Below are 27,660 nucleotides of genomic sequence, written 5' to 3' on the forward strand. Positions count from 1 at the left end.
TCTCTGGTGCTCCTACCCCATTAAAAATCCCTTTGGTACATGGACCATGTCTTATGGATCCTCTGTGCTGCCCTACATCAAGCAGGCACTCAGATGAATGTTCTCCACGGGTCACATATAATTTTAATTTCATTAAATCCTGCACCATTTTCATGAAAAACAACAAAAAAGAAAACCCAAAACAGTATATACCTATGCAGTATACATGTAAAATACCAGTAGTTTAAAAATAAATAAATAAATAAATAAATTTTATCAACTTTCACCAAATAGAGAGAGAACTCTATCACTGAAAAGACTGGGCAATATTTAAAACAGTGATTCTTGTATCAAAGTCAAATGAGCCAAAACACAGTGTGCAGGGCTTTTAATTTGTCTCTCATTCTCGGGCTCCAAAAACACTGCAAATGGTGACTGCAGCCATGAAATTAAAGGACACTTGCTCCTTGGAAGAAAGCTATGACAAACCTGGGCAGCATATTAAAAAGAAGAGACATCACTTTGCCAACAAAGATCCATCTAGTCAAAGCTATGGTTTTTCCAGTAGTCATGTATGGATGTGAGAGTCGGACCATGAAGAGAAAGCTGAGCACCGAAGAATTGATGCTTTGGAACTGTGGTGTTGGAGAAGACTCTTGAGAGTCCCTTGCACTGCAAGGATATCAAACTAGTCAATCTTAAAGGAAATCGGTCCTGAATATTCATTGGAAGGGCTGATGCTGAAACTCCAATGCTTTGGCAACCTGATGCGAAGAGCTGACTCATTGGAAAAGACCCTGATGCTGGGAAAGATTGAAGGCAGGAGGAGAAGGGGACGACAAAAGATGAGATGGTTGTATGGCATCACCAACTCGATGGACATGAGTTTGAACAAACTCCGGGAGTTGGTGATGGACAGGGAAGCCTGGTGTGCTGCAGTCCTTGGGGTTGCAAAGAGTCTGACAGGACTAAGCAACTGAACTGAACTAAAAGCACTCACAGGTGAATGGAACTATAGCAATTAATGAATACGTTCAACATTTAAACCGTATCTTCACCAATGCAAAAAGTATTACAAATATAGTATGCCTCCCAGGGTCAAGTGTCATCAGTGTACAGGCTTTCTCTAGGATAAATCAATACTTCTTCTTCAAGGAAAGGATTCCTGGTATATTTTGAGGACTGGAGTTAAATGTAATTCTATTTTATGAAGTGCTGCAATATACTTCATGGTGCTTTATTTCATATAAAATTATTTCACACAGCTTTTCAAGACTCCTTCTGCACCTGAGGCCTCCTCTTCTATCAAGATTTCTCTAGACACACTGTGTACTCCAGATCTGGACCCACCTCCACTAGCAATTTCCTGTAGACTATCATGGAATCACTTATGACTTTTTTCTCTCACCCTCCACATCTCATCTATGTTGTCAGTTCTATTTTGAAAATGTACTGAGAATCCCACAACTTGTCACCACCACCATTATCACCATCCTGGTGCAAGCCACTTTCTCTCCCACCTGGATGACTGCAACACCTCCTAACTAGACTCCCCACTTATCCTTTGGGCCTCTGAAAAGGCTCATCTCCAAGCTGCAGGTAATGAACCTTCTCAGACGCAATCCAGACCAGCTCCAAGATGAGCCTCCAGGGAACCCTCCGATCACACACTGAACAAAACTCCACTCCTTCAGCAACCTCCTCTCCAAGGAGGCACCCTTCACTCCAGTCCCACTGGTCTTCTTTCTAGACACACATTCTCATCTCAGGGTCTCCATACTTACTACTCTGCAGGAGTGCTTTCTTCCTGGTATCTGACCAGCACACGCCCCCAGTTTCACACAGGTCTCCAACTGAACATCATTTTATCACAGGGCCCTTTTCTGATCATCCAATTTAAATCAGCATTCACTTCACTCTCCATCCTCTTATCCTGCCTGATTATTCTTCATTGCTCTCATAAGTACCTGACCTATTATATGAGTCACTGAGGTGAAAGTAAGTTCCATGAGACCAGAATTTCTGTTTCATTCACTGCTCTACTCTCTAGTACCAGGGAAGTGCCTTACACATGGAAGATACTCAATATATACCAAAGAGCCAATGAATTTGTTAGTTTTACCTTTCCTTATAGGTTGTCACTTCTTTGTGGCTGGAAACCATGACTCCTCTTTCTATATCACTCACAGTGCTGACTTGGTAAGTAGGTGATGCTTATGTGTGAACTGGAAGGTAGCTCTCTCAACACCACTTGCTTCCTGAGTCTTCTCCCTGAGTAGCCAACGTGTTCAGCTTTTGGCAAGAATCATTAATCTCTGGGAAGGAGGTATCTAAATTTAAACCCAGATAACAGAAATACAGTTTCTAGGAAACAGCAGTAGTAGGTAAACCAGGAACAAGAGGGAAAATGACCAGGTTTTAAATAGTATAGGCATAGGAAGAAGTACTGATGGAGGACAGCAGGAAGGGAAAGGATAATGGGCAGTCATATGTTGGAGGCACAAGGGTGGAATGGGTATTGAAAAACCCTCTTCTTCCCCAGGTCTTCAGAATTGTTTCTTTGGTGGTTCAGTGATTTAAAAAACAAAAAACAAAAAACCCCGCTGCCAAGCAGGAGATTCAGGTTTGATCCCTGAGACAGGAAGATTCCCTGGAGAAGGAAATGGCAATGCACTCCAGTATTCTTGCCTGGAAATCCCATGAACAGAGAAGTGTGGCAGGCTACAGTCCATGGGGTTGTAAAAGAGACAGACACCACTTAGAGACTAAAAACAACTTACAGTTTATATTTCACAGGAAATTCAGAATCTCATGCCAGACAGAGGTGTCTTACCATTGAAATCTATTGCTGCAGAATTTTCTCCTGTGGTCTAGACATAATAAGCTTGCCTTGCATGAGACTTCTTATGTAGGTATGAAACACATTCTTGACCTCACACACAAAGCACACACCCTAGAGGCACTGCCCTATCATAAACACTAGAAGATGTAAATAAATGCTAAGTTCTCTGCATTCAAGTAGTTCCACCTTCCCAAGTAGTTCCCCTGAAACATACATTCAATTAGAAGGGTGAGGCCTCAGCATCTGGCTCAATGCCCAGCACAGAGCAGAGACTCAACAGGAAGTGGCTGAATCACTGTTGAGTATCACAGCTACAACCAGAATGGTGCATCATTCAAAGCCCTTCAACAAAAGTACTGTTCCAACAGCATCCATCCGGAAAAGTCCATGCTCCTGATTTTTCTGCCTGTCTTCCAGTGGTCCCTGCCCTGCATATGCGTACCCAATGAGCTCCCAAGTCTGAAACAAAGCTAGTTTCTACACTATCATTACTCTTTCTCAAAGGAAGGGTTATTGCAGAAGATTCCAAGATCCTAATTGAACAAAGGAAAAGTTAAGCAGCCCTTTCTTCACTGGGCACATGTACTGAGCACATTTAGTAATACAAACCATGTCCCAGGCACTGGGCTAGGGATGTGACGGCAAGCAAGAGAGTTCTCTCTGCCCTTCCAGAGCTCAGAATCAATGGAGGGGACAGATATACAATCCCACAAAATAAATACTTGCTTTCAAATTCTGGCAAGATCCATGCTACCCAAGCATTGGGTCCTGTAAGAACATACAAACAGGAATATATAAAAGGAAATATACAAAAAACAGACACTTTGTAGTCAGTAGACTTTGATTTGCTGAAAGAGAAGGCCAGGCTGAAGGATAAGTAGAAGACAGTGCTGATAATGTTAGCTATCACTTCCCAGGAGGCAATAGGGGTAAAGAATCTGCCTGCCAATGCAGGAGACACAAGAGACGAGAGTTTGATCCCTGGGTCAGGAAGACCTCCTGGAGTAGGAAATGGCAATCTAGTATTCTTGCCTGGAAAATTCCATGGGCAGAGGAGTCTGGTGGGCTACAATCCATAGGACCACAAAGCATTGGACACAACTGAGCACGAACACTTAGTATGTCCCGAGCACTGTGCTAACACATCACATGGACTCACTCATTTAACCCGCACAATAACCTTATGCAATCATCATCTCCACTTCACGCTCGGAGCACCTTAGCTGCCCAAGGCCAGAACCTGAACTGGAATTTAGACCATCTGGCTCCAAGGCTCTGGCAAGGTGTATCCCAGGCCAGGGAAGTGCACTAAGAAGCCCTGGGGCAAAAAGAAGCATGTGAATCGCAGGTACTGGTTTAACAGGTGAAGTTCACGTGCAGTGAGCAGCAAAGAGTAGAAAAGCACTAAAATCTCAGGATCATGGGTAGACTCCAAGGAGCGGGTGAATCCCTGCCCAATGAGAAGCCACTGGAGTGACCTGGTTACAGTGATGGATGGGCTAGAGCATGGAGAAAAGACTAGAAGAAAGCATGAATGGAAGTGTGGAGATCAATTACACAGAACACAACCACCACTGTAGAACATTTGGGAACTTCTGCTTGCCATTTACATTAAAAACTCCCATGAGAACTGCATCAGGCATCAGAAACCCGTTAAGTTCCCCTGTGTGGCATTTGTGGGGGCCAGGAGAAAGAAAGGTCTATATCAAAACCATTGTGTTTCCTGATCCAAAATGGAATTTTGTTTTACAATTTGACCCAATATTCAATAATCAAAACCTATAATGATCTAGAAAATATTTCTAGAAGATATTATTAAATATTTTAACAGTGAAGAAAATAGAATACTATAGAAGATTTGATCTAACCCCACTGTGAGTATCCAATATCATTCTAGGGTTCATCTATAACTCGGCACATAATAAACAGTAAGCACCAATTTTCTTATCTGTAAACTGGGTATAATAATAGAGCCTAACTTTATAGAATTGTTGGATACCAATCAATGTCAAGAGTTTTAGCTTAGGACCTAGCATAAAGTAAATATTCACAATATTCTTTCATTTAACAAATATTTGGGTGCCTACCATGCCCCACACAAGAAGGTATCCAGTGAAAAATCAGTTCCTGCCTTGAAGGAGCTTACATTCTAACCAGGAAATCAGACAGTTAACTAAGAGAGATAGTATAACCTGGTGAAGAAAATTAAGGAAGAGTTAGGAGATACAAAGTGGCAATGGAGGTGGGAGGAGTGATGAGAATAGGCAGACTGCCATGTCTGAGAAGATGATGTTTGAGCAGGGATCTACAGGACATTTAGGGCACTGCAGGACTACCAGTATAAACAATAATGACCTGTGAAGTCAGAGAGCTAGCCAGATCGTCCAGTCAAGGTGAGAATCTTTAGTTATATTCTAAAAGTGACAAGAAACCAAAAAAGGATTTAAAGCACAGGGGTGAAACAATGAGGTTTCAGTTCAGTTCAGTCACTCAGTCATATCCCACTCTTTCAACCCCACAGAATGAAGCATACCAGGCTTCCCTATCCATCACCAACTCCTGGAGCTTGCTCAAACTCATGTCCATTGAGTACGTGATGCCATCCAACCATCTCATCCTCTGTCGCCCCCTTCTCCTCCTGTCTTCAATCTTTCCCAGCATCAGGGTCTTTTCCAATGAGTTCATTCTTCACATCAGGTGGCCAAAGTATTGGAGCTTCAGCTTTAGCATCAGTCCTTCCAATGAATATTCAGAGCTGATTTCCTTGAGGACTGACTAGTTGGATCTCCCTGCAGTCCAAGGGACTCTCAAGAGTCTTCTCTAACACCATAGTTCAAAAGCATCAATTCTTCAGCACTCAGCTTTCTTCATGGTCCAACTTTCACATCCAAACACGACTACTGGAAAAACCATAGCTTTGACTAGACAGATTTTTGTTGGCAAAGTAAAGCCTCTGCTTTTTAATACACTGTCTAGGTTTGTCATAGTTTTTCTTCCAAAGAGCTAACATCTTTTAATTTTATGGCTGCAGTTACCATCTACAGAGATATTGGAGCCCAAGTAAGTAAAGTCTGTCACTGTTTCCATTGTTTTCTCATCTATTTGCCATGAAGTGATGGAACTGGATGCCATGCTCTTAGTTTTGTGAATGTTGAGTTTTAAGCCATGTCTAAAATAGGACTCTGGCTACTGCATAGGAACAAAAGCAGGAGAAAGACAGGAAGCTACTGGAGTGTTCTTGGACAAGAGTGCAAATGATAAAAAGTAACCAGATTCAGAAGAGATGGTGAAAGCAGAGAAAACAGAATTGATTTACTGATGAATTACACGTGGCCTGCAAGAAAAAGAGAGAAGACTAGAGTGACTCCTATATTTCTGGTCTAAGAAACTAAAAGAATTGGAAGAATGAAGGAAGAGCCACTTTAGCTGGGTGAGGAGGGGAAATCGGTTCTGTTGAAAACATGCTGAGCTTGAGATAACGTCTTAGACCTTTAAGTACAGTTAAGTTAGCAGTTGGGTAGACAAGTCTAGAGTTCTAAAAAGGGGTTCAGGCTGGAGAAATGAGTTTGAGAGTTACTGTCACCTCAGAGACATTTAAAACCTTGAGCCTAGAAGAAATCACCTAGGGAGTCTGTCTTCTCTGAAGACAGAAAAGATATCAAAGAGACAAAGTCCTGGTGTACTTTCAACACAGGATATAAGGTAAGAGAAGAGAATGGCACGTGAGGAAGGCAGGCAATCAGGAGAGCACAGGATCCTGAGAGGCAAGAGACAAAGGAAGTCAAGCTATGTTAGCTACTGTCATTAGTGTTTATCATCATAACCATCTTCTGGACTCCCCAGAGGAAGAGTCTTTTTTGTTCAGGCGATCTACTCACGTCCCCATAGCTCAGTCTGCTCATCCTCACCTCTGGGCCTTGGCTCCCATCACCATCCACATCTCACCTGGCTTCAAGGCTGTTTTCTTAAGTCTCCCTTCATAAATCAGAAAGGCAGCCTTAGAACTGAAGGTCTGATTTGATTGTTTGTTCCCCAAGTCCATAGGGTAGATAACTTCACATTTATTTATCCTCCCCTGCAACTTTCACATCTTGCCCCTTTTGTCTTCAAACTTTTTTTTCTTCCTGCTGATATCCCTTACCTTAGGAGACCTAGAGAAGAGTGAACAGGGTAGCATCTTTCATGTAAAGGCCTGAAGACCCTTATCCAAGATAAATGGAAATGCCTTTAAAATGATTTCCATAAAATGTTCTATAGGTTTTAGTTTATTGATGAAACATAAGACCATCTTCTCTTTCTTGGAGTCCCTTCAAGTCAAAATTAGCTTTTAAAAGACTGCTAAGCCCCCCAAATTAACCCCCTTTTTTCCCTTGCCTTCTTTCCAATTTGGTTACTTCAGCATCAAGATGCAGAAACAATGTTTTAATTACTAAGTCCTAGAAAACAAGGCAGTCAATACAAGAGTTGTACTCAAAAAGCCCTTTTATTCTCCAGAATAAATTTGTTTATCTAATATCTCAAAGTCTCTATGTAGCAATTACACTGTTGTTGGCAAACTATTAAAGATTTTGCCTGCAACTACAATTAACATATCATTGTGGCAACAGTGTAACTTTAAATTAACTTTTCTAAAACAGCATGTTTTGAGCTTGTTAAAAATCCCAGTGATATCTTCAGCATCAACTTCCATTTCCAAAAGCTTTCTATATCCAAATTTAAGAAATATGGCATTTTTCTTAAATTTATATCCAAAACCATAAAACTAAACCCCATAAGCAGCTTCTTCCCAACTTAGAATAGTGTATTTTCAAAATATATTAAAATGGTATAAAGTATATTACCATAAAGTAGATTTGAGCAAAAGATCAACAATCATAAAATTTCCTAATCATTTAAAATAACAAAATTAGATTCTAAATCTTATAAAATAGGATAAATGTACTGTATGTGTTTACTACACAGCTGACCCTTGAACAACACAGGTTTGAAATGCATGGGTCCACTTATATGTGGATTGTTTTCAATAGTAAATACACAGTACTACACAATCTAGGGTTGGTTAAATCCATGGATGCAAACCACGGATACAAAGGGGTCAACTACAGATTATAGGCAGATTTTAAACTGCAGAGAGAGGGTCGCCACCCTAACCCCCTTGATATTTAAGGGTCAACTATGTACTCAATCTTAGAGTATTAAAAAGTAAGTCAGAAAGAGAAACAAAATACCATATGATAGCACTTATATGTGGAATCTAAAATATGACACAAATGGACGTAGTTACAAACCAGAAACAGACTCAGAGACATGGAAAACAAACTTATGTTTACCAAAGGGGAAAAGGTGGTAGAAGAGGGATAAATTAGGAGTTCAGGAGTAGCAGATACAAACCACTATATATAAAAGTAGATGAACAACAAGGTCCTACAGAGCATTGGGAACTCTATTTAATGTCCTGTAAAAAATCATAATGGAAAAGAATATCAAAAAGAAAATAGATATAAGAAGATATATATATATATATCAGAATCACTTTGCTGTACACCAGAAACTAACACTGTAAATCAACTATGCTGCTAAGTTGCTCAGTTGTGTTGGACTCTGACCCCATGGACTGCAGCACTCCAGGATGCCCTGTCCTTTACTATTTCCCACAGTTTGCTCAAACTCATATCCATTGAGTCAGTGATGCTATCCAACCATCTCATCCTCTGTCGTCCCATTCTCCTGCCATCAGTCTGTCCCAGCATCAGGGTCTTTTCCAATGAGTTGGCTCTTCCCATCAGGTGGCCAAAGTATTGGAGTTTCAGCTTCAGCATCAGTACTTCCAATGAATATTCAGAGCTGATTTCCTTGCAATCCAAGGGACTCTCAGGAGTCTTCTCCAGCACCATAGTTCAAAAGCATCAATTCTTCAGCGTTCAGCCTTCTTTACGGTCCAACTCTCACATTCATACATGACTACTGGAAAAATCATAGCTTTAACTAGATGGACCTTTGTCAGCAAAGTGATGTCTCTGCTTTTTAATACACTGTCTAGGTTTGTCATAGCTTTTCTTCCAAAGAGCAAAAACCTTTTATTTTCATGGCAGCAGTCTCCATCTGCAGTGCATCTGCAGTGATTTGGAAACCCAAGAAAATAAAGTCTGTCACTGCTTCTATTGTTTTCCCATCTATTTACCATGAAGTGATGGGACCAGATGCCATGATCTGCGTTTTTTGAATGTTGAGTTTCAAGCCAGCTTTTTCACTCTCCTCTTTCACCTTCATCAAGAGGTTCTTTAGTTGCTCTTCACTTTCTGCCATTAGGGTGGTGTCATCTGCACTTGAGGTTATTGATATTTCTCCTGGCAATCTTGATTCCAGCTTGTGCTTCATCCAGCCCAGCATTTCTCATGATGTACTCTGCATATAGGTTAAACAAACAAGGTGACAACCTACAGCCCTGACATACTTGGAACCAGTCTGTTGTTCCTCGTCCGGTTCTAACTGTTGCTTCTTGACCTGCATACATGTTTCTCAGGAGGCAGGTAAGGTGATCTGGTATTCCCACCTCTTTTAAGAATTTTCCAAAAAAAAAAAAAAGAATTTTCCACAGTTTGCTGTGATCCACACAAAGGCTTTAGCGTAGTCAAGGAAGTAGAATTAGATGTTTTCCTGGAATTCCCTTGCCTTTTCTATGATTCAGCAGATGTTGGCAAATCAACTATACTTCAATTAAAAGAAAAAAAATGAGGGTTCTGGAGTCAGACAGCACCAGTTCATTTTCCATTTCTCTTAGTCCTAGATGTGAGACCTCAGGCAAGTTAACCAGAATTCATGTCCTCATCTGTGATATGGGGAAAATAAAAATATCTGCCATAGGACTGTTCTGATAATTAAATGAGTTAGTCTGTAAGGGCCTAACTGTGGCTGGCACAGTTTAAATGTTTATTATTGTGTTAACTGGTAATCGTGGTGGTTTTTCCCCCACTAAAAGGCAATTTAAAAAGTAAAAGCTGCTTTTGTTTTCCCCTTCACCAATTTTACCTTCTCTATTTTATTCACAGCTACAAAAGGAACTCTGGAATCAGACCTGAACAATGTCACAGGGAAACAGTAAATGTAGTTAAATCATTTCCTCATGTGTACAGCTTCTGCTAATTCCAGCCCTACAGTTTTCTGTTCTGCCAAAACAAAAGAGGCTTCCCAAGCATTCTCTATCTTTCCTGGCCCTGCCTCTCAATTATTCAGATCTCTCTCCTAAAGCCTCATAAAGGTAACCACATTGCTTTGATCACTTAACTCTCAGACTAAACACACTCTGGGTCCCTAGTTGTCTCCAAGCCTATGCTTGCTGAATAGCAAAAATCTCAATTCCCACAGATGCTCTCAAGGACCTAATTCATATTTCTTTTTCTTATCTTTCTTACCACCTATTGTACAAAGCATTCATCTCTACACAGTACAGCCAAGAACACTTCTTACCCCACTAGAAATGTTTTCATAAAATAAGCACGTTGCTGATATATGACCAAAAATTAAATCTCCACAAATCAACTTGGCCCATGAGATGACAGGCAGCAGCAGCCCCTTCCTTTCTCAGTCTCTCTGACCACTCTCCGGACCTCCTAGCTCTCACTGCAGTGCTTCACACTTCACTGGGCAGCTACCAAAAGCAGTAAGCACTCTGATGTTGGCACAGACTTTCAAAAATGAACTAAAAAAAAAAATGAACTCCAAAATATTTCTTGAGAATCACAAAGAAGGCATTGGGAAAAAAAAAAAAAAAAAAAACGGGCATGGTTGTTTTCCCCTTTGAAAAAGGCAACAAATGCATATAAAAAGGCCACCTGAAGGATAGTCTGGATTTAATCAAGACAACCTCAAAAGACTAGAACAGCAAAATGCAAAGCAGCAGGTTCCCTAAAAGATTTATTTCAGTCTTCCCTTTTTGCTGTTTCACAATCTAGATGTGACAACAACTTATTTAGATAACTAAAGAACTCTGAATTATACATTATAATAAAAAGCAATTCCAAATATATAATACCAATGGCCTCCTCCTTTAATGACAGGCTCAACTGTGTCTGCCTTTAAATGTATATTCCCATCGAATACAACAATTTACGAACCAAAAGCAACCACAAAAAACAATCTGATGGGGCTTCCCTGGTGGCTCAGTGGTAAAGAATCGCCTGCCAATTCAGGAGATATGGGTTAGATCTCTGATCTGGGAATATCCCACATGCTGCAGAGCAACCAAGCCCACGCGCCACAAATACTGAGCCTGTACACTAGAGCCTGGAAGCCACAACTACTGAGCCCTATGTGCTGCAGTAACTGAAGTTCGAGTGCCCTAGAGCCTGTGCTCGGCAACCAGAGAAGCCCGAGCACTGCAACTGGAGAGCAGCCCCCGACACCAAAACTGGAGCAAAGCCCAAGAGCACTGAAGGCTCAGCATAGCGTAAAAAATAAACAAGCAAAAATTTTAAAATGCAATATCATGTTTAAAACTGTTTTGTTTTTGTTCAGTTGCTCAGTTGTGTCCGACTCTTTGCGACCCCATGCGCTGCAGCACACCAGGCTTCCTTGTCCTTCACTAACTCCCAGAGTTTGCTCAAACTCACATTCATTGAGTCGATGATACTATCCAGCCATCTCATCCTCTGTTATCCCCGTCTCCTCCTGCCTTCAATCTTTCCCAGCATCAGGGTCTTTTCCAATGAGTCAGCTCTTCATATCAGGTGGCCAAAGTACTGGAGCTTCAGCTTCAGCATCAGTCCTTCCAAGGAATATTCAGCGTTGATTTCCTGTAGGACTGACTGGTTTGATCTCCACGCTGTCCAGGAGACTCTCAAGAGTCTTCTCCAGCACTACAGTTCAAAAGCATCAATTCTTCAGCATTCAGCCTTCTTTCTGTTCCAACTGACACATTAGTACATGACTACTGGAAAAACGATAGCTTTGACTATATGGACCTTTGTCAGCAAATTGATGTCTCTGCTTTTTAATACAATGTCTAGGCTTGTCATAGCTTTTCTTCCAAGGAGCAAGTACCTTTTTTTCCCCATAATATATATACTTTATTGAAGAATAGTTGAATTACAATAAGCATCTTTTAATTTTGTGGATGCAGTCACCATCCACAGTGATTTTCATAGCCAAAGAAAATAAAATCTACCACTGTTTTCACTTTTTCTCCATCTATTTGGCATGAAGTGATAGCACTGGATGCCACGATCTTATTTTTTGGAATGCTGAGTTTCCAGCCAGCTTTTTCACTCTTCTCTTTCATCTTCATTAAGAGGCTCTTTAGCTCCTCTTCGATTTCTGCCATTAGGGTGGGATCATCTGCATATCTGAGGTTGTCGATATTTCTCCCAGCCATCTTGATTCCAGCTTGGGATTCATCCAGCCCAGCATTTCGCACGACGTATTCTGCCTAGAAATTAAATAAGCAGGGTGACAATATACAGTCTTGATGAATTCCTTTCTCAATTTTGAATCAGTTCATTGTTCCATGTCCAGTTCTAATTGCTGCTTCTTGACATGCACACAGGTTTCGCGGGAGGCAGGTAAGGAGGCCTGGTATTCCCATCTCTTTAAGAATATTCCACAGTTTGTTGTGATCCACACAGTCAAAAGCTTTGGTGTAGTCAATGAAGCAGAAGTAGATGTTTTTCTGGAATTCCCTTGCTTTTTCTATGATCCAACACAAGTTAGCAATTTGATCTCTGGTTCTTCTGCCTTTTCTAAATCCAGCTTGTACATATGGAATTTCTCAGTTCACATACTGTTGAAGCCTAGCTTGAAGGATTTTGAGCATTACCTTGCTAAGCATGTGAAATGAGCACAATTGTACAGCAGTTTTAACATTGCTCTTCTTTGGGATTGGAATGAAAACTGACCTTTTTCAGTCCTGTGGCCACTGTTGAGTCTTCCAAATTTGCTGACATCATCTTTTAGAATTTGAAAAAGCTCAGCTGGAATTCTATCACTTCTACTAGCTTTGTTCATAGTAATGCTTCCTAAGGCCCACTAGACTTCACACTCCAAGATGTCTGGGTTTAGGTGAGTGACCACACCATGGTGGTTATCCAGGTCATTAAGACCTTTTTAATACAGTTCTTCTGTGTATTCTTGCCACCTCTTCTTAATACCTTCTGCTTCTATTAGGTCCTTATCGTTTCTGCCCTTTATAGTGCCTATCTCTGCATGAAATGTTCCCTTGGTATCTTCAATCTTCTTGAAGAGATCTCTAGTCTTTCCCATTCTATTGTTTTCCTCTATTTCTTTGCACTGTTCACTTAAGAGGGCTTCCTTGTCTCTCCTTGCTATTCTCTGGAACTCTGCATTCAATTGGCTATATCTTTCCTTTTCTCCTTTGCTTTTTGCCTCCCTTCTTTCCTCAGCAATTTGTAAGGCCGCCTCAGACAATCATTTTGCCTTCTTGCATTTCTTTTTCTTTGGGATGGTTTTGGTCACCACTTCCTATACAATGTTATAAACCTTCATCCATAGTTCTTCAGGCACTCGATCAGATTTAATCCCTTGAATCTATTTGTCACTTCTATTGTATAATCAAGAGATTTGATTTAGGTCATACCTGAATGGTCCAGTGTTTTTCCCTACTTCCTAAAATTTAAGCCTAAATTTTGCAATAAGGAGTTTCTGATCTGAGCCACAATCAGATCCTGGTCTTATTCTTACTGACTATAAGAGCTTCCCTGGTGGCTGAGACAGTAAAGAATCTGCCTGCAATGTAGGAGACCCAGGTTTGATCCGTGGGTGGGGAAGAACCCCTAGAGAAGGGAATAGCAACACAATCCAGTATTTTTGCCTGGGAAAGCCCATAAACTGAGGAACCTAGCAGGCAACAGTCCATAGGCTTGCAAAGAGTCAGACACAAGAGACTAAACAACAACAAAACATAAAAAGAACAAATCTGAATCAGTTCTACTGAGATGGATAAACCTAGAGCCTGTCATACACAGTGAAAAGAAAGAAAGAAAAAAAGAAAGTGAAAGTCGCTCAGTCATGTCTGACTCTTTGCCACCTGATACTGGAGTGGGTAGCCTTTCCCTTCTCCAAGGGATCTTCCCAACCTAGCGATCGAACCCTGGTCTCCCGCATTGCAGGTGGATTCTTTACCAGATGAGCCCCAAGAAAAGCCCCATACAGAGTGAAGTAAGTCAGAAACAGAAAAACAAGTATCGTATATTAATGCATATATATGGAATCTAGAAACATGGCACTGATGAACCTATGTGCAGGGCAGGAATAGAGACAGAGCCATCGAGAACAGACTTTTGGGCACGGGGGGATGGAGAGGGTGGGACAAACTGAGAGAGTAGGACTGAAACATATATATTTGTTGTTGCTGTTCAGTCACTAAGTTATGTTCGACTCCTTTCGACCCCACGAACTGCAGCATGCCAGGCTTCTCTGTCCATCACTCTCCCTGAGTTTGCTCAAACACATGTCCATTGAGTCAGTGTTGCTATCCAACCATCCCATCGTCTGTCATCCCCTTCTCCTCTTGCCCTCAATTTTTCCCAGCATCAGGTAAAATAGATAGCTAGTGGGAAGTTTCTGTATAACACAGTGAGCTCAACTCGGTGCTCTGTGACAACTTAGAGGGCAATGTGGAGCAGGGGAGGTAGAAGGGAGGTTCAAGAAGGAGGAGACATGCATATCTACGGCTGATTCATGCTGATGTATGGCAGAAACCAACACAACATTGTAAAGCAATTGTTCTCCAATTAAAAAGAAAAAAATTGTGCTCACTAAGTTACAGAAAAATTAATCTCATCTAGTAAAGGGTGCAATCTAATGCCCTTCCTTAAGACCATAAACTTTATCCAGTATAAGAAAAACCTAAGAAACAGGAATACATTTCAAAAAGTCAGCTTAGTAAGTTGCCATATGAGAAATCATTGAATATCAAATAGAACTGTGAGAAGGCAACAGACAGTGCAGCACCTGGACCTTCCCGTTATCAACTCATTCCAAAAGTCATTCTAAAGGGCAAAACTGGTTTCAATCAACCCCAACTGAGTAAATATAATACCATTTCAGGGGCACCTTTATTTCTCCATCCCAAACACACACAATGAAAGGTCACTGCTATAGCTTCAAGTCTTTCTCTCTTTTTTTGCAGGTACAAAGTCTATTATTAGAGACACACTACAACAACTAGCAGGAGAGCACGCAGAGAAGTGGTTTATTCAGTTAGGAGGAAAGGCAGAGATGCACACCCAGAGAGAAAGGGTGTGGCTGTCCCCCTTGGTGAGGAGGAGCCTAGCGCCAAGTCTGGACCACAGGAAAAGTGTTTCATGTCAGAATTTTTTTAAAAGTTTAATGCCACTGGTACCCAAGCTGATCTCATTCCCTGGCCAGGAATCAAACCCGGGCCCCCTGTGCTGGCAGCACAAAGTCTTAACTGCTGGACTACCAGGCAAGTCCCATTTATTTTCGTGCAGTTCTATTAATTTATCCCAGAAAAAGCATACAGATTTTTTAAATCTTTTTAAAAGACTTTTGAAATCTTCCTTTCAAAAGTCTTCCTTTCCAAGCTCCCTTTTGTCCCAGTCCTTCCCCCATTCCAGATTTTCATTAATGGACATGAAGTCATTCTCTGTATCAGTTGTGATGTGCAGCATGTGGTTTAGAAATGCACATGTGTGAATGAAAAAGCCTTTTAAAATGTACAATGTAAGTAATCAGGAGAAAAAATAAAAAACCACCAAGATTTCTTTTATCCTACCTTAATACCTGGGCCTACGGAAAAAAATTAATAAAAGACCCTAGGCTCAGGAAGATTAATAAAAATGTGAAGGGGAATTACCAAAGATAGACTATTATGGTTAAAAACAAAGCCAAAGATCAGAGGGGAATTTATGCAGTTTCAAAGTCTCCAGATTTACAAACATAACCTAACCATAAATGTGAGCAGTAAGAGCATTAATTTTCTCCCATTTTTCTTTTTTAAAGTAATGAGACAATAAAAAATGCTTCCAAAGCGGGAGAAACTTAGAATATAACGGGGTATTATTAAACAAAGCTATTTGTATGCAATCTAGTCTTCAAAATGTCAAGGCAGTAACCTTTATCTGTGCCATGGAAAACACTCCCTCTGAGACCAGAAAGTGCTTGAATAAAACAGCCACTACTCAGTTTTCAACTCTGGCACATTCCCTAAAGTACTCTTCACCCTCTTCTACTTTTTCATAAGAGACCTTATGGCAGGAACATTCCACTGTATTCCATCTACAATCAGCTTTAATCCCCGTGAGCAGCAGTCCAGGCCAGCTTGCCAGCATAGCAGTCTTTTAATGCAGCTAACACATGTGGCTATAGCAAATTCATTTCATTTATTGCAACAATTCGAGGTTCCAAATCCATGCTCTCTCCCAATCTTAAGCCCAATTTTTTAAAAAAACAAGCCATTAATACTTTCTAAATATAACAAATTGGCTCACGTAAAATCTCTCACTCAGAAGTTATTTGGATTACATAGTAATCAAATTACTAAGAAAATGCCATATAAAATTGTAGGGGAAAAAAAATAGAAAACAGTAGAAAACTGAAAAATGCCAAAAATTCTAGAGGAAAATGTCTCTGATACAATTAGTGAATTAGCTTTTGAAGAACAAACACCTTTCAGAGGAACCAAAATTACCCCAAACTTACTAAACCATGACAAAGCATTCAGCTAGAAAACTAACACTACTTTTTCTAAGGCTAATGAGGGATTTTTGTTTCAGGAGACTAATATTGTTTTAAAAGTCACAAATTTCTCCCGGAGAATGTTTAAATACAAAGAGGCAATGTGTTACAGGAGCTTCCCAGGTGGCACAGTGGTGAAGAATCCACTGGCTAATGCAGGAGACTCAGGAGACAGGTTAGATTCCTGGGTGGGGAAGATCCTCTGGAGTAAGAATGGCAACCCACTTCAGTATTTCTTGCCAGGAAAATTTCATTGACAGAGGAGCCTGGCAGGGCTCCACAGGGTCGCAAAGAGTTGGACACGACTGAGTGACTGAGCACGCATGCATGCTTAATGTATTAAAGAGGAAGAGAAAGAGCAAGGCAGATCAGAGCCACTCAGACTGCTGTCTAGAATGGATGTGGACAAAATATGATGGAAAAACCATTGGTAGTTCAGCATGGTGTTTAAGCTGGTCCAAAGGCTGGTTTTCACAGGAGTAGAAGAATATGCCCAGGTCTACTTTTTTTTTTTTACCAAGTCTATTCTAACCATATTAATTACTTTTAACAAAAACTAGGCATTTATTCTTGAATATTTTATCAAAAGACAAATATTTTCAATAATTCAGGAGATATCTTTGTAGGAAACAAACAAGAATGAGGAAACAAAACTCCAAAATTTATGGCCCTATCCTTAGAAAATGTTCAACTAGGAATCTTATTTCCTTCTTCAGTTTGCAATCTACCAGTCAAAACACTTGAAATCTTTCATCCAGAGTGAATATCAGTATTTGGGTAATTTTACCTTTTCCCCCCAAACTAACATTATTGTCTATACCATCAAAATAATAAAGTAAAAAAGGAAGCCATATATCTTAAATACAATGAAGACTAATACCTTATTAGCCATCAGTAAACTCAGTGAGGTTTTTAACCTAGATGATCAAAAAAAAAAAAGCAAAGAAAATCAAGTGGACCCAAATCCACTTCACATAACTATCCAGAACTACAGAAAATTTTAATTTTGCTACATACTTCTGAACAGTCAATAGATTAGCTTTTTTATATCTATTTAATACTTAGCATATCATTACATATATAGTAGATATTTGTTAGTAAATAAAATCTATTAACTTTTTTGGATATCCTTTCATGCCAAAATCTCAAAAAAAAATTTTTTTTGATAAGATATAAATATGAAGTTTTATTCGTGTGTTTACAATACAGTCAAGACTGAAAGAAAAGTTATTATTACACCTGCTACTAATTAAACCATCTCTCAAAGGAAATCTCCCCTTGAAGTTACTTCTGGAAAGAGGAACTGGTTGCCTATGTGATGGGGTAAGAGGAATGATTGTACTGTATACTCTTCATACTTTTTGAAATTCATACCCTGTGAATGTCCCACCTATTCACAAAAATAAATCAAAATTGGGGGGAAATTAGGTAATGCTATTTGACCTTGACAAAACTAAAAACATATAATCCATGTAAGATGTGGGAATTCTAAAATGATTACTCATCAAGGAAAAACATTAGTGTTATTACTTGTGATAGTAAGCATTTTCCTTTATTTTTATTATATGACTTTTGCATTCATGGATATCTTTTAATACTCACTCTCTACTTAAAAGTTTTAATAAGATTTCCAACTCTACAAAGAAAGTACCAACATCCCAACCATGAGTGAAACTCCATCTCCATGACACTGGGGATTTCTCCTGGATAGTCAGTATGCAAAACTGATCAGAGAAAAGTAGACCTTTTTGGAATCAATTCTGGCTCCTGATCCAGGGTTTCCTAATGTCCACCCTTTAAAAGAACTTGTGATATATAACAAGACATTTAGGGGCAACACCAACAGTCAAAAATGCCTCCATACTAAGTTACAAATAAATGTATTTTTCAGAAAGAAACAAGAGGCTCAATAATCAGAATTTAATGTGCTCTTTTCAGCAGCACCTATACTAAAACCAGAATGATATGGAGAAAGCTAGTAAGGCCCTGTGCAAGAATTTAGTTATATACTGTGTAAAACTTAATTCTTAAAATGAAATAGAAATAAGAACATAGCTTCGATGAGTGACATTTAAGAATATAACATTAGTTAGAGAATAATACCAAATTCTGCATCTTTCTTTTACAATTATTCATAGGATATATAATTCACAGAATCACTGGCACAACTGACAAGGAAATGTAAAACACAAACAATGGTACAGCAGTTTAGACTTCAACATTTGACCCTTTTTCAAAAAATAGAATGTTCCAAGTCCTATTTAGCAAGTTCAGAAAAATGTGTTAGCAAAAGAAAGTTCAAAGTTGTATATGGGAAATATATATGTGTGTGTGTATATATATATATATATATATGTGTGTGTGTGTATATATATATATATGTGTGTATATATGTGTGTGTGTGTGATATATATATGTGTGTGTATATATATGTGTGTGTGTGTGTGTATATATATATATATATATATATATATGGCAAATTCACAGTAATAGAGAATGATGGCTGGGAGCTGGGGGAGAAAAGGAGACATTGATCGAGGAGTACAAAGTTCTGGAGACTTAAAGTGGATCATGGTGACTATGGTTAATGATGTTTATGTAAAATTTGCTGAAAGAGTAGATCTCAAGTGTTCTTACCTTAAAATAAAAGGTAACTATGAGAAGTGATGGATACGCTAATTAGATAGTGTTGATCATTTTAAAATGTATAAACATGTCAAAGCACCACACTGTACACCTCAAATATAACATATAAATTTATTTCCCACTGGGAGAATCCTCTACACAGAACACTGGCCCACAAACAGATAAGCATATTTCCTCATATATTTAGCATTAACTTGGGTCTGAAAGAACAACAATTCTACTTTATCCCAAAGTTACGGGTTTTATTTTTATTTTTATTTTTTTTTACAGGTTTTAAAATGGTAAAACTTACCATTATTTAAGTAATAGTTTGCCTACAGACCCACATCAAGTAACTAACGCAAGTACCAAAAACTCCAGCTTCTGTCATTTTTCACCTCAGGAACAGTTCAGAGAAACAAACCAGGAAGCAATGACTGATCATTTTTAGTAATAATTTACAAGTTTATTATCTACTTTAGCTACATCTGTTGTTCACCTCAAAGAATCATCGTAAGGAAGCAGTGTAAGTGTTAAGACCATCTTGGCAAGCTCAAGTACTATTGAAAACCAAGGAAGTAAAGCAATTTTGCACCCTCAATAAGGTATATTTCACAGCATTATTTACTAAACATCACTGCTTACACCTTCACTAACATTAAGATTTCAACTTAATAACACTAGCTAATTTCATTCAGTTCTCTAGGGAATTCTCAATTGTCAAGAAGATAAACAGCCAATATTCAAATATGCTACAGCAAAAATCACAGGGGGAAACATTCAGTGGAACATTCAGAACAGCAAAGTTCAAAGTGTTACTAGCCACATGTTCATTTACTGTGATGACAGCAAGAAGGAAAGGGGGGAAGGACAGGAAGCTGAGACAGGACTGACAGAAAACAACATGCACTCACTGGTTGAGTTGCCCTGCATCTGGATGATGCACTTGGACTCTTTGCTGGTCTCTCGAGAATTGAAGGGCCGAACGCGGACAGCCACCTTCACTGAGGCTCCCGACATTCTGATGGTCTTGTTATATACACAAAGTCCAGAAATAATCAAATCGTCTCAGGAAGTTATGTTCAAGTTTCCTTCAAAAAAGAAAAAAAAGTTCATGTAAGATAGGCAGAATTAAAGAAAACAAGGCTAATTTGAGCAGAAGAGCTATTAAATCTTAGTATTATTTGTTTCCATTTCTAAAAATCTCATCCCTTTTCTTCCCTATAAATCTTGTATATGTGCATGAATAAATCAGTCACCAGTCTTGTCTGACTCTTTGTGATCTCACGGACTGTAGCCTACTAGGCTCCTCTGTCCATGGAATTTTCCAGGTGAGAATACTGGAATGGATTGCCATTTCCTCCTCCAGGGGAATCTTCCCAACCCAGGGATTGAACTCGCATTCTCTTACATGGCAGGCAGATTCTTTAGCATTGTGCCATCTGGGAAGCCCACAAATCTTACATTCTCAACAGTAAATTATCAGATAGAAAGTTAAAGACTGTAATTTGTTTTCCTGTTCGATTATCTCTTTACCATACCTAAAAAGTCCCTAGACTTAATGATAAAAAATATTAACTGCAAAATAACAAACATCTTATTTACTCTCTCTTTTTCTGGATCAATTTCCAATAATATATGGAAAAAAATGTTTATCTGCTAAAGAGGGTTCCTACACAAGAAACTTCCCATCCGCAAAACAACTTATTACTTCCTTTTAAAGAAATGCACTGAACTTTTTATATTTTAATTTCAATTTGAAACATCTAGTTACACGGTGTATATTTAAACAGCAAAGGACAGAGATAATCTCCAGCTAGCTTCTTTATCTGTAGGTATCCAGGAATTCCTTTAACTTTGATGACCCCTTTCATGAATTCATTTCGCCCTCACAACGATCCTGTACAATAATCAGAGACAGTTCCAAGAGACCCAAGTTCTATCCTCTGACCCATGGCAGAATCAATTCACTACATTTCACTACTGAATGAAGCCACAGGGAAAACTGAACATTTTCTAGAGGAATAGTTTTTCTCCCCACAGAACAAAACGAACACTATTCAGTGAAAAGAACCCACATAAGTAATTTCCACAAGAAACAACAGATCTCAATCTGTACTCTGTTATATAAACATCTTCAAGAAGAACTGAACAAAAGAAAAAACTAAAAAAGAAAAATACTTACGGGTCCAATTACCAGAGACCAAATTTTTGGTCCTGACCAGTTTTTTCCACATAATTAAGTAACGGTTAAGAACACTCACCTCCAGCTGTACAACTAATGCTTTCCATAGGAAAAGGCAAAAATACTCCATCTTATTTCTTGTCTTTTGGGAACACGTCTGTTGTCTGTCTCTCACACCACCACCAGAATGCTCAGAGATCTTGTCTACTAGCACTTAAAATGAAAGTGATGAAAGAGCTCACTACATGTTTGTTGAAGGAATGAACTAATGAATTATACTTCCCAATTGTAAGAATTATCCTTTATCTGGTTTACTTTTTTATGTTTTAAATGATTACAATATTTATTGATATTAATTTTTATATTTGCTGCGATGTTTTTTCCAGTCTGTTTCACATTTTATTTTACAATAAACAGATGGTTCTTTTTTTAGTACATCATTTAATTAAATTTATTAAATGAAAGCTTAAAATTATTAACTCTTCCAATCTATATAACATGATCTATAGTCAGTAGCTGAGTACTCTGTCAAGAGAGTAAATGAAGCATTCACAAAAAGCAAGACCCAGAACACACTTTAACTCCTCAGAGTCCACTTTAATATACAGCCAGCATCTCAATACTCAATGTGTCCCATTATCTTCTCCCTAAAACTAGCAATCTCTGCCAATCTTCCCATTTCTATCTGGCCCCATACCATAAACCTAGGAGTCATCTTTGCTTCCTTCTCTTTGAATCCTTTCATTAGTGGTAACATTATTCATGAAATACCACATGAAAACTTTTAAAACATAAATTTCCATTTTTCTATCCCTTACCTCCTCTCATTTCCTCTGCCCTAACCTTAATCCATGTCCTTACTACCTCATGCCTAGCATACATGCAATAGAGAAACTAATCTTTGAGCTTTTAATTTTAATCCATGTCTTTAAATGGGGGTACGGGGTTTGCACAAAACAAACACAGGATCTTTAGAAAAGTAAATGAGCCTAGACTTCAGATTTTGAGATAGGGCCCAGGTATGGCTAGTTTTGTTTTGTTTTGTTTTGTTTTTCATTTTCTAAAAATTATGTTGTAAACCTCCAGCTGAGAACCCAACTTTATGCAACTGCTTAACCCTACTTCAGTATTAACCTTTCTAAAGCATGACTTTCAATTTCACTTCCAAATCCAAGAAACTTTTCTTACTCCCCAGTGCTTACAAAACCAGACAAGGTACTCTGTGGCTGGTGAAGTGCCTTTACTCTCCCACACACATTCTTTCATGTATTCTATCTAACAATTTCTCCCCCAAGAACCTTCATTTTCTCCTCTAGCTGATGGCCCAGCTCTAGTCTTACCTCTTTCAAATGAGGACCCAAACATTCCAGGAATCACTGGTATTTCCTACAGCACTTATAACCAACCCCAAATGCACTGTGAGAACACTGCTATCATTTTACATGACTATATTCCAGCTTGTATGCTCTTTAATAGCTTCCCAAAGTGAACATACTATTCCTTCAAAATCTCTTTGAAACTGAGGTTCCTTGAAAAACTGGCAAATTCCAAGTCTGGGCAAGAAATTTCAGGATGATTCTGGAACATTTAGTATGACCATAAGCATAAAATCAAAGATGAATGGGGTCACAGTGAAAAGACACAGCTGCCAACTGAAAGGGGCCCCCACTGGACCAAGATGGGATAACTGGAGCATAAAAATACATGCATACATACAGGCACACTGCATATGGACTGCAAAACATTTAATATATAAATTCATAAGTTCATAACAATACTTCCAAAAATCTCATTATTCTGAAAACTGCAAATAAAACAAGGAATGGAGCATGCATCCAGTCCCTGTATCCTGTATAAACTATGTTCCAGGATAGTCAAATAGTCAATGAGTGCAAGTTCTTTTCTATGGAAAAAGTCCAGCTAATAAATGCAGAAGAAATGACAGAAATAGAAAGTCATCATTTCCCACCCCTACTAACAAAAAGGTTCTCTGCACCGTCACTATCTACTAAAAAAAGCCTTAAATGAAAGGCTGATTGATGTGGGAAGATTATATTGTATGAATTAGGGTAACATAACCTGAACCAAAGGATCATCAACCTTAACAACACTAAAAGTGGGATACCGATGTGGCCTACACCTCCTGATACACTCCAACAGGAGATGCACAGTACCTCCTAGCACATATTCTTACCCCACTCCCTTAAAAAAAAAAAAAAACACTGACAGAATCAAGCCTCATTTATAGGACACATGTGGAGCAAAGAAACAATTTAAACAATACCCAGAAGATACAATCACAGCCTAACCCAGAGTGGAGAAAACTCTACAGCTCAAGACACCCAGTAACTTTAATTAAATAGCATGATGGGCAAGGGGGCGGTAATAAAAGAGACGAATGTTGACAATTAACGAATACTGTGGATATTTAAATTAAAAAAAAAAAACAAAACTTTCTTCTTTTGTGTTCTACCCAGGGCCTACCGAAGTGCTGAATGCTACTAACTGACTTATAAACAATAAATCTCCTTGCTGACTTTCGACATAAAGTACCAGGAACCAAAATACTAACATCTTTAGTATAGAATGTCCCCATACACACACTCTTCATCAGCTGTTTGACCCTTCTACCCAGCTATCCTCCCAGCACTCCGTTCAACTTGACACACCCAAACCTCAAGTATCCTTCCACCTCCCCCAGCTCTTTTCTTTTTCTTTTAGTGTTCTCGCCATTCTCCTGCTCCCACAGGCCAAAGAGCTTGCTTCCCCTATCCATCTAAGCAATGCCAAGTTACATGGCTTTCACCTATAAAATCTCTCTCACCACCATCATACCACCCCCTTTTACACCTTGAATACATCTCACCCAAGACTGTTAACTGTCCTCAGCACTTTGTCTCCTCCTTCCTCCTATTCCCACCACACTACACTATACTGCCATTTTCATCTACTCCACCCACACTGTGCAAAGCTGTCAGTGTCATACCCCTGAAGCACAAGGTTCTTCACTTAAAAATCCTCAAAGTTTCTCCACTGCCTACCAAGGATCGACTGAACTCCCCACACTGGCATTCAATGTGTTCTGTAACATAAACCACCTATTTTTACAAGCCCACAAAACACTGCCTTCCATCCACATTCCTTAACAACCACCCACGAGAGGGTTTTCTGAGAGCATCTCATGTTTTTCTGTGCCTGTGCCTCTGCTCCAAAGCTCCTTTTACCCAGTGTACTCTTCCACCTCCCCTGTTCTCAAAACCCAATTTTTCTTCCAGGACTTTCTCATACGCTACCTATTTTTAAAGCCTTCATGGATTCTCCAATTCTTGCAAACCAAAGGCAAATGTTTCTCCACTTAATACTTCTCGACTATTAACCTTATCTAGAGCAGAATAAGCTGTTTTGTAGCAATAAAGAAAAACAGCTTAAAGTTCCTTGAAGACAAGACAGAATTTTAGTCATGTTTCTAATCCCATATATCACATGGTCTTGAATAGAGGAGTCGAAATATTTTGGTTGAGTGGGTGTGCCACAGTCTATGGGGTCACAAAGAGTTGCACACAACTTAGTGACTGAACAACCATGTATCAACAAACTGATGTTGGAACGGTATCAAGAAAAAAGCAAGCTGTTTCAAAATAGAGAAAGATGGACTGATGAAAAAGAAAAAGGATAAAATTAATTTCATACTCCTCCCTAATTAAAACAGCTTAACAGTCATTCTTCTTTGGAAGCGATATGTACATTTTAAAATTACTTTCCCCAAACAACCTGAACCTAAACACGTTTTTTTTTTCTGATTTAACTGTCCTGTTGTAAAATTGCAACTATCTTCACAAGTAAGTTAAAATTTTATACAGTAAAATAAGAAACTACAGTTAAGCGGGCTATAGCAAGTGTTACTTTGTAACTTTCCTACATACAAAGAGTATCTTTTTTATAATGGATGTCCATCAAAGAATTAGTTTCAAAACCTCCTGATCCTTTAAAAAAATTACCAATTGTGTAAATCTGAAATCAAGTTTTAAATTTCAGTGAGAAATAACAATTACAGAATATTTTTAGGAAGTTATAGGAAAACAATAAAAATTAAAATACATTTCCAAGTTTTAAAGAGCCAAAGGCAGGTAGGAAAGGCAACCATACATACTCTAAATCTCTTAATAGCCTCAATTCTAGACTGTTCCTCTGACCAGTTTTCCTTCCTTATGACATATGATTAGAAGCATTATAAAGCTTCTAATGGAGCAAAAATTCCAGAAGCGTTCACTAACAATAAAGGGATAATAAAACATTTAGATTTAATTCATTTGAATTTTTCTAAATTTTTGCCCCATTGCTTAACTTTGATCTTGTGCAATTCTCTCGTGCCCTCAGAAGCACTCTGGATTATTGGGAGCCTAAGACAAATTCTCAAACTGACTTTTCAGCAAAAGGAACAAAGAACGAAATAATCTTAGTTTTTTGGTTGGCTGGGTTTTGTAATACCACTACCCTCCCCCCTTTTTTTTTTTACAGAAAACAGCCAGGATTATATTCCTTAAACAGAGGTCAATTCATGTCATTCCCTCTTCTTAAAAGCCTTCAGTTGGTTCCCATGGCCTCAGAAAACAACCTAAAAATTGATAGGCCTCCACAATCCAACCTCTTTCTCCAGTCTCAGTTTTCACTGTCCAACTTGAAACCTTCTTCACCAAGATCCTTATCACACCGAACATGTAATGCTTAGAAGCTCAATCTCCTTTCCAACCTATTACAAGTCCATATCTTTTGAGGACAAGGTCAAGGCCACCATGAGACAGGAAGCATTAAGTCATATCTTCCTTAACATCCCCCTTTCTAAGCTAAAAGTCATACCTTCTATCTCATTGTTCCCTAAAAATGTTGTGTTGACTCCTCATTTTTCTACTTATTTCTTTCTGCCCTGTGTTGCAGTCAGCAGTTAACTCGCGTACATTGCTACTTTATTCAGTATGTTTTTCACAACTAAAAATAGAATTTAACCAAGAAATGCAATCTTTTAAATTCAACATTTACACAATCTGCTATATTCCCACAAATTTAGAATATCAACAAGCAATCTATTTAAAAGATAATCTTTTCTACTGAATTACATTTTAAAGAATAAATTAGGGAATTCCCTGGCAGTCCAGTGATTAGGGCACTTTTACTACCGAGAAACCCAGGTTCAATCCCTGGTCAGGGAACTCAGTGACACAGCCAAAAAAAAAGAATGAATGATAACAAAGAATAAGTGGACACCCCCAAAATAAGTATCTGCAGCTAATGAGCCTATTTTGGGAAGGTGTGAAAATTTCCTTATTATGGAAGTTGTGCCTTCTTGGTTGAATACTTTCCATGAAGAGGACCAAGCAGGCTTTAGGATCTATTACTGACCAAGGCTGTACTGATAAAATGCCCCCCAAAATGTAAGAATTCATTTTTGTGTGTATATGTATTTTGTGTATGCATGTATATCTATCTATTCTTGGTCTTTGACTCTATGGATAAAAATCAGCCATGAGCCAGGCTGCAAAAGCTCAAAATGGATCATATGTTAGGAAAGCTTCTTTCTGCATTCTAACCCAATGACAAGAATCAGACTGCACAGGAAGAGTTTCCTGACAGATCAGATTTTCAGTTTCAAATGAGATTAAACTAGCTCAATTAGGCTACCCAACTGTTTTAACCATTTATGAAAATAAGCCAAAACAATTTTTAGATTAGACACGTGTCTTCTTGTCACTGCAATTAAGAACCTTCTTTTGGGAGTTCCCTGGTGGTCCAGTGGCTAAAATGCTGCGTTCCCAATGTAGGGGGCCTGCATTCGGGCGCCTGGGTTCGATTCCTGGTTGGGGAAGTAAGATCCCACATGCTGCAGCTAAAACAAACAAAAAAAGATCCTGCATGCTGCAGCTACAACCCGGTGCAGCCAGCTAAATAAATAAAGTATTTTAAAAAAAAAAGAACCTTCCTTTTTACTGATGACATGATTTGATTCTCATAATCCAAGAGGTCCATCCAGAAACAACAGCTCCTATGGCCTATGGCTTAAAATAAACTATTCTAAATGAAAGTTTTTCATTGTTTTCTTATTTTTCACTGTTTGGATGGCTAACATTAAACTCTATCTAGTAAGTCAATTCAATCCAATAACTAAAACCACATCCTATAATTTTTATTTTACAGATCCACTAGGAACTCTGTCACTCAAAACCCAATATTCCACTGAAGTTCTATTGTTAAAGTGGATGACAACAGCTACTCCTGGTAACTGTCCAGGTTAAAATGAACTCAGCTTGGCTATGATGTAGAAATG

At 38.8% G+C, this 27,660-nt stretch overlaps 1 protein-coding gene across 2 annotated transcripts in view; it reads right to left on the reverse strand.

Annotated features, from left to right (window-relative positions):
• KIF1B (kinesin family member 1B) overlaps positions 1-20,176 on the reverse strand; it is a 142,133-nt gene extending 121,957 nt beyond the window's left edge. For both annotated transcript variants that reach the window (XM_068986130.1, XM_068986131.1), the window contains exon 1: positions 20,071-20,176. In XM_068986130.1, the coding sequence (XP_068842231.1) occupies positions 20,071-20,176 (106 nt within the window). The remainder of the gene's footprint in view (positions 1-20,070) is intronic.
• Positions 20,177-27,660: the final 7,484 nt, after the last annotated feature.

Source organism: Capricornis sumatraensis, chromosome 14, assembly GCF_032405125.1.
Source record: "Capricornis sumatraensis isolate serow.1 chromosome 14, serow.2, whole genome shotgun sequence".
Taxonomy (NCBI): domain Eukaryota; kingdom Metazoa; phylum Chordata; class Mammalia; order Artiodactyla; family Bovidae; genus Capricornis; species Capricornis sumatraensis.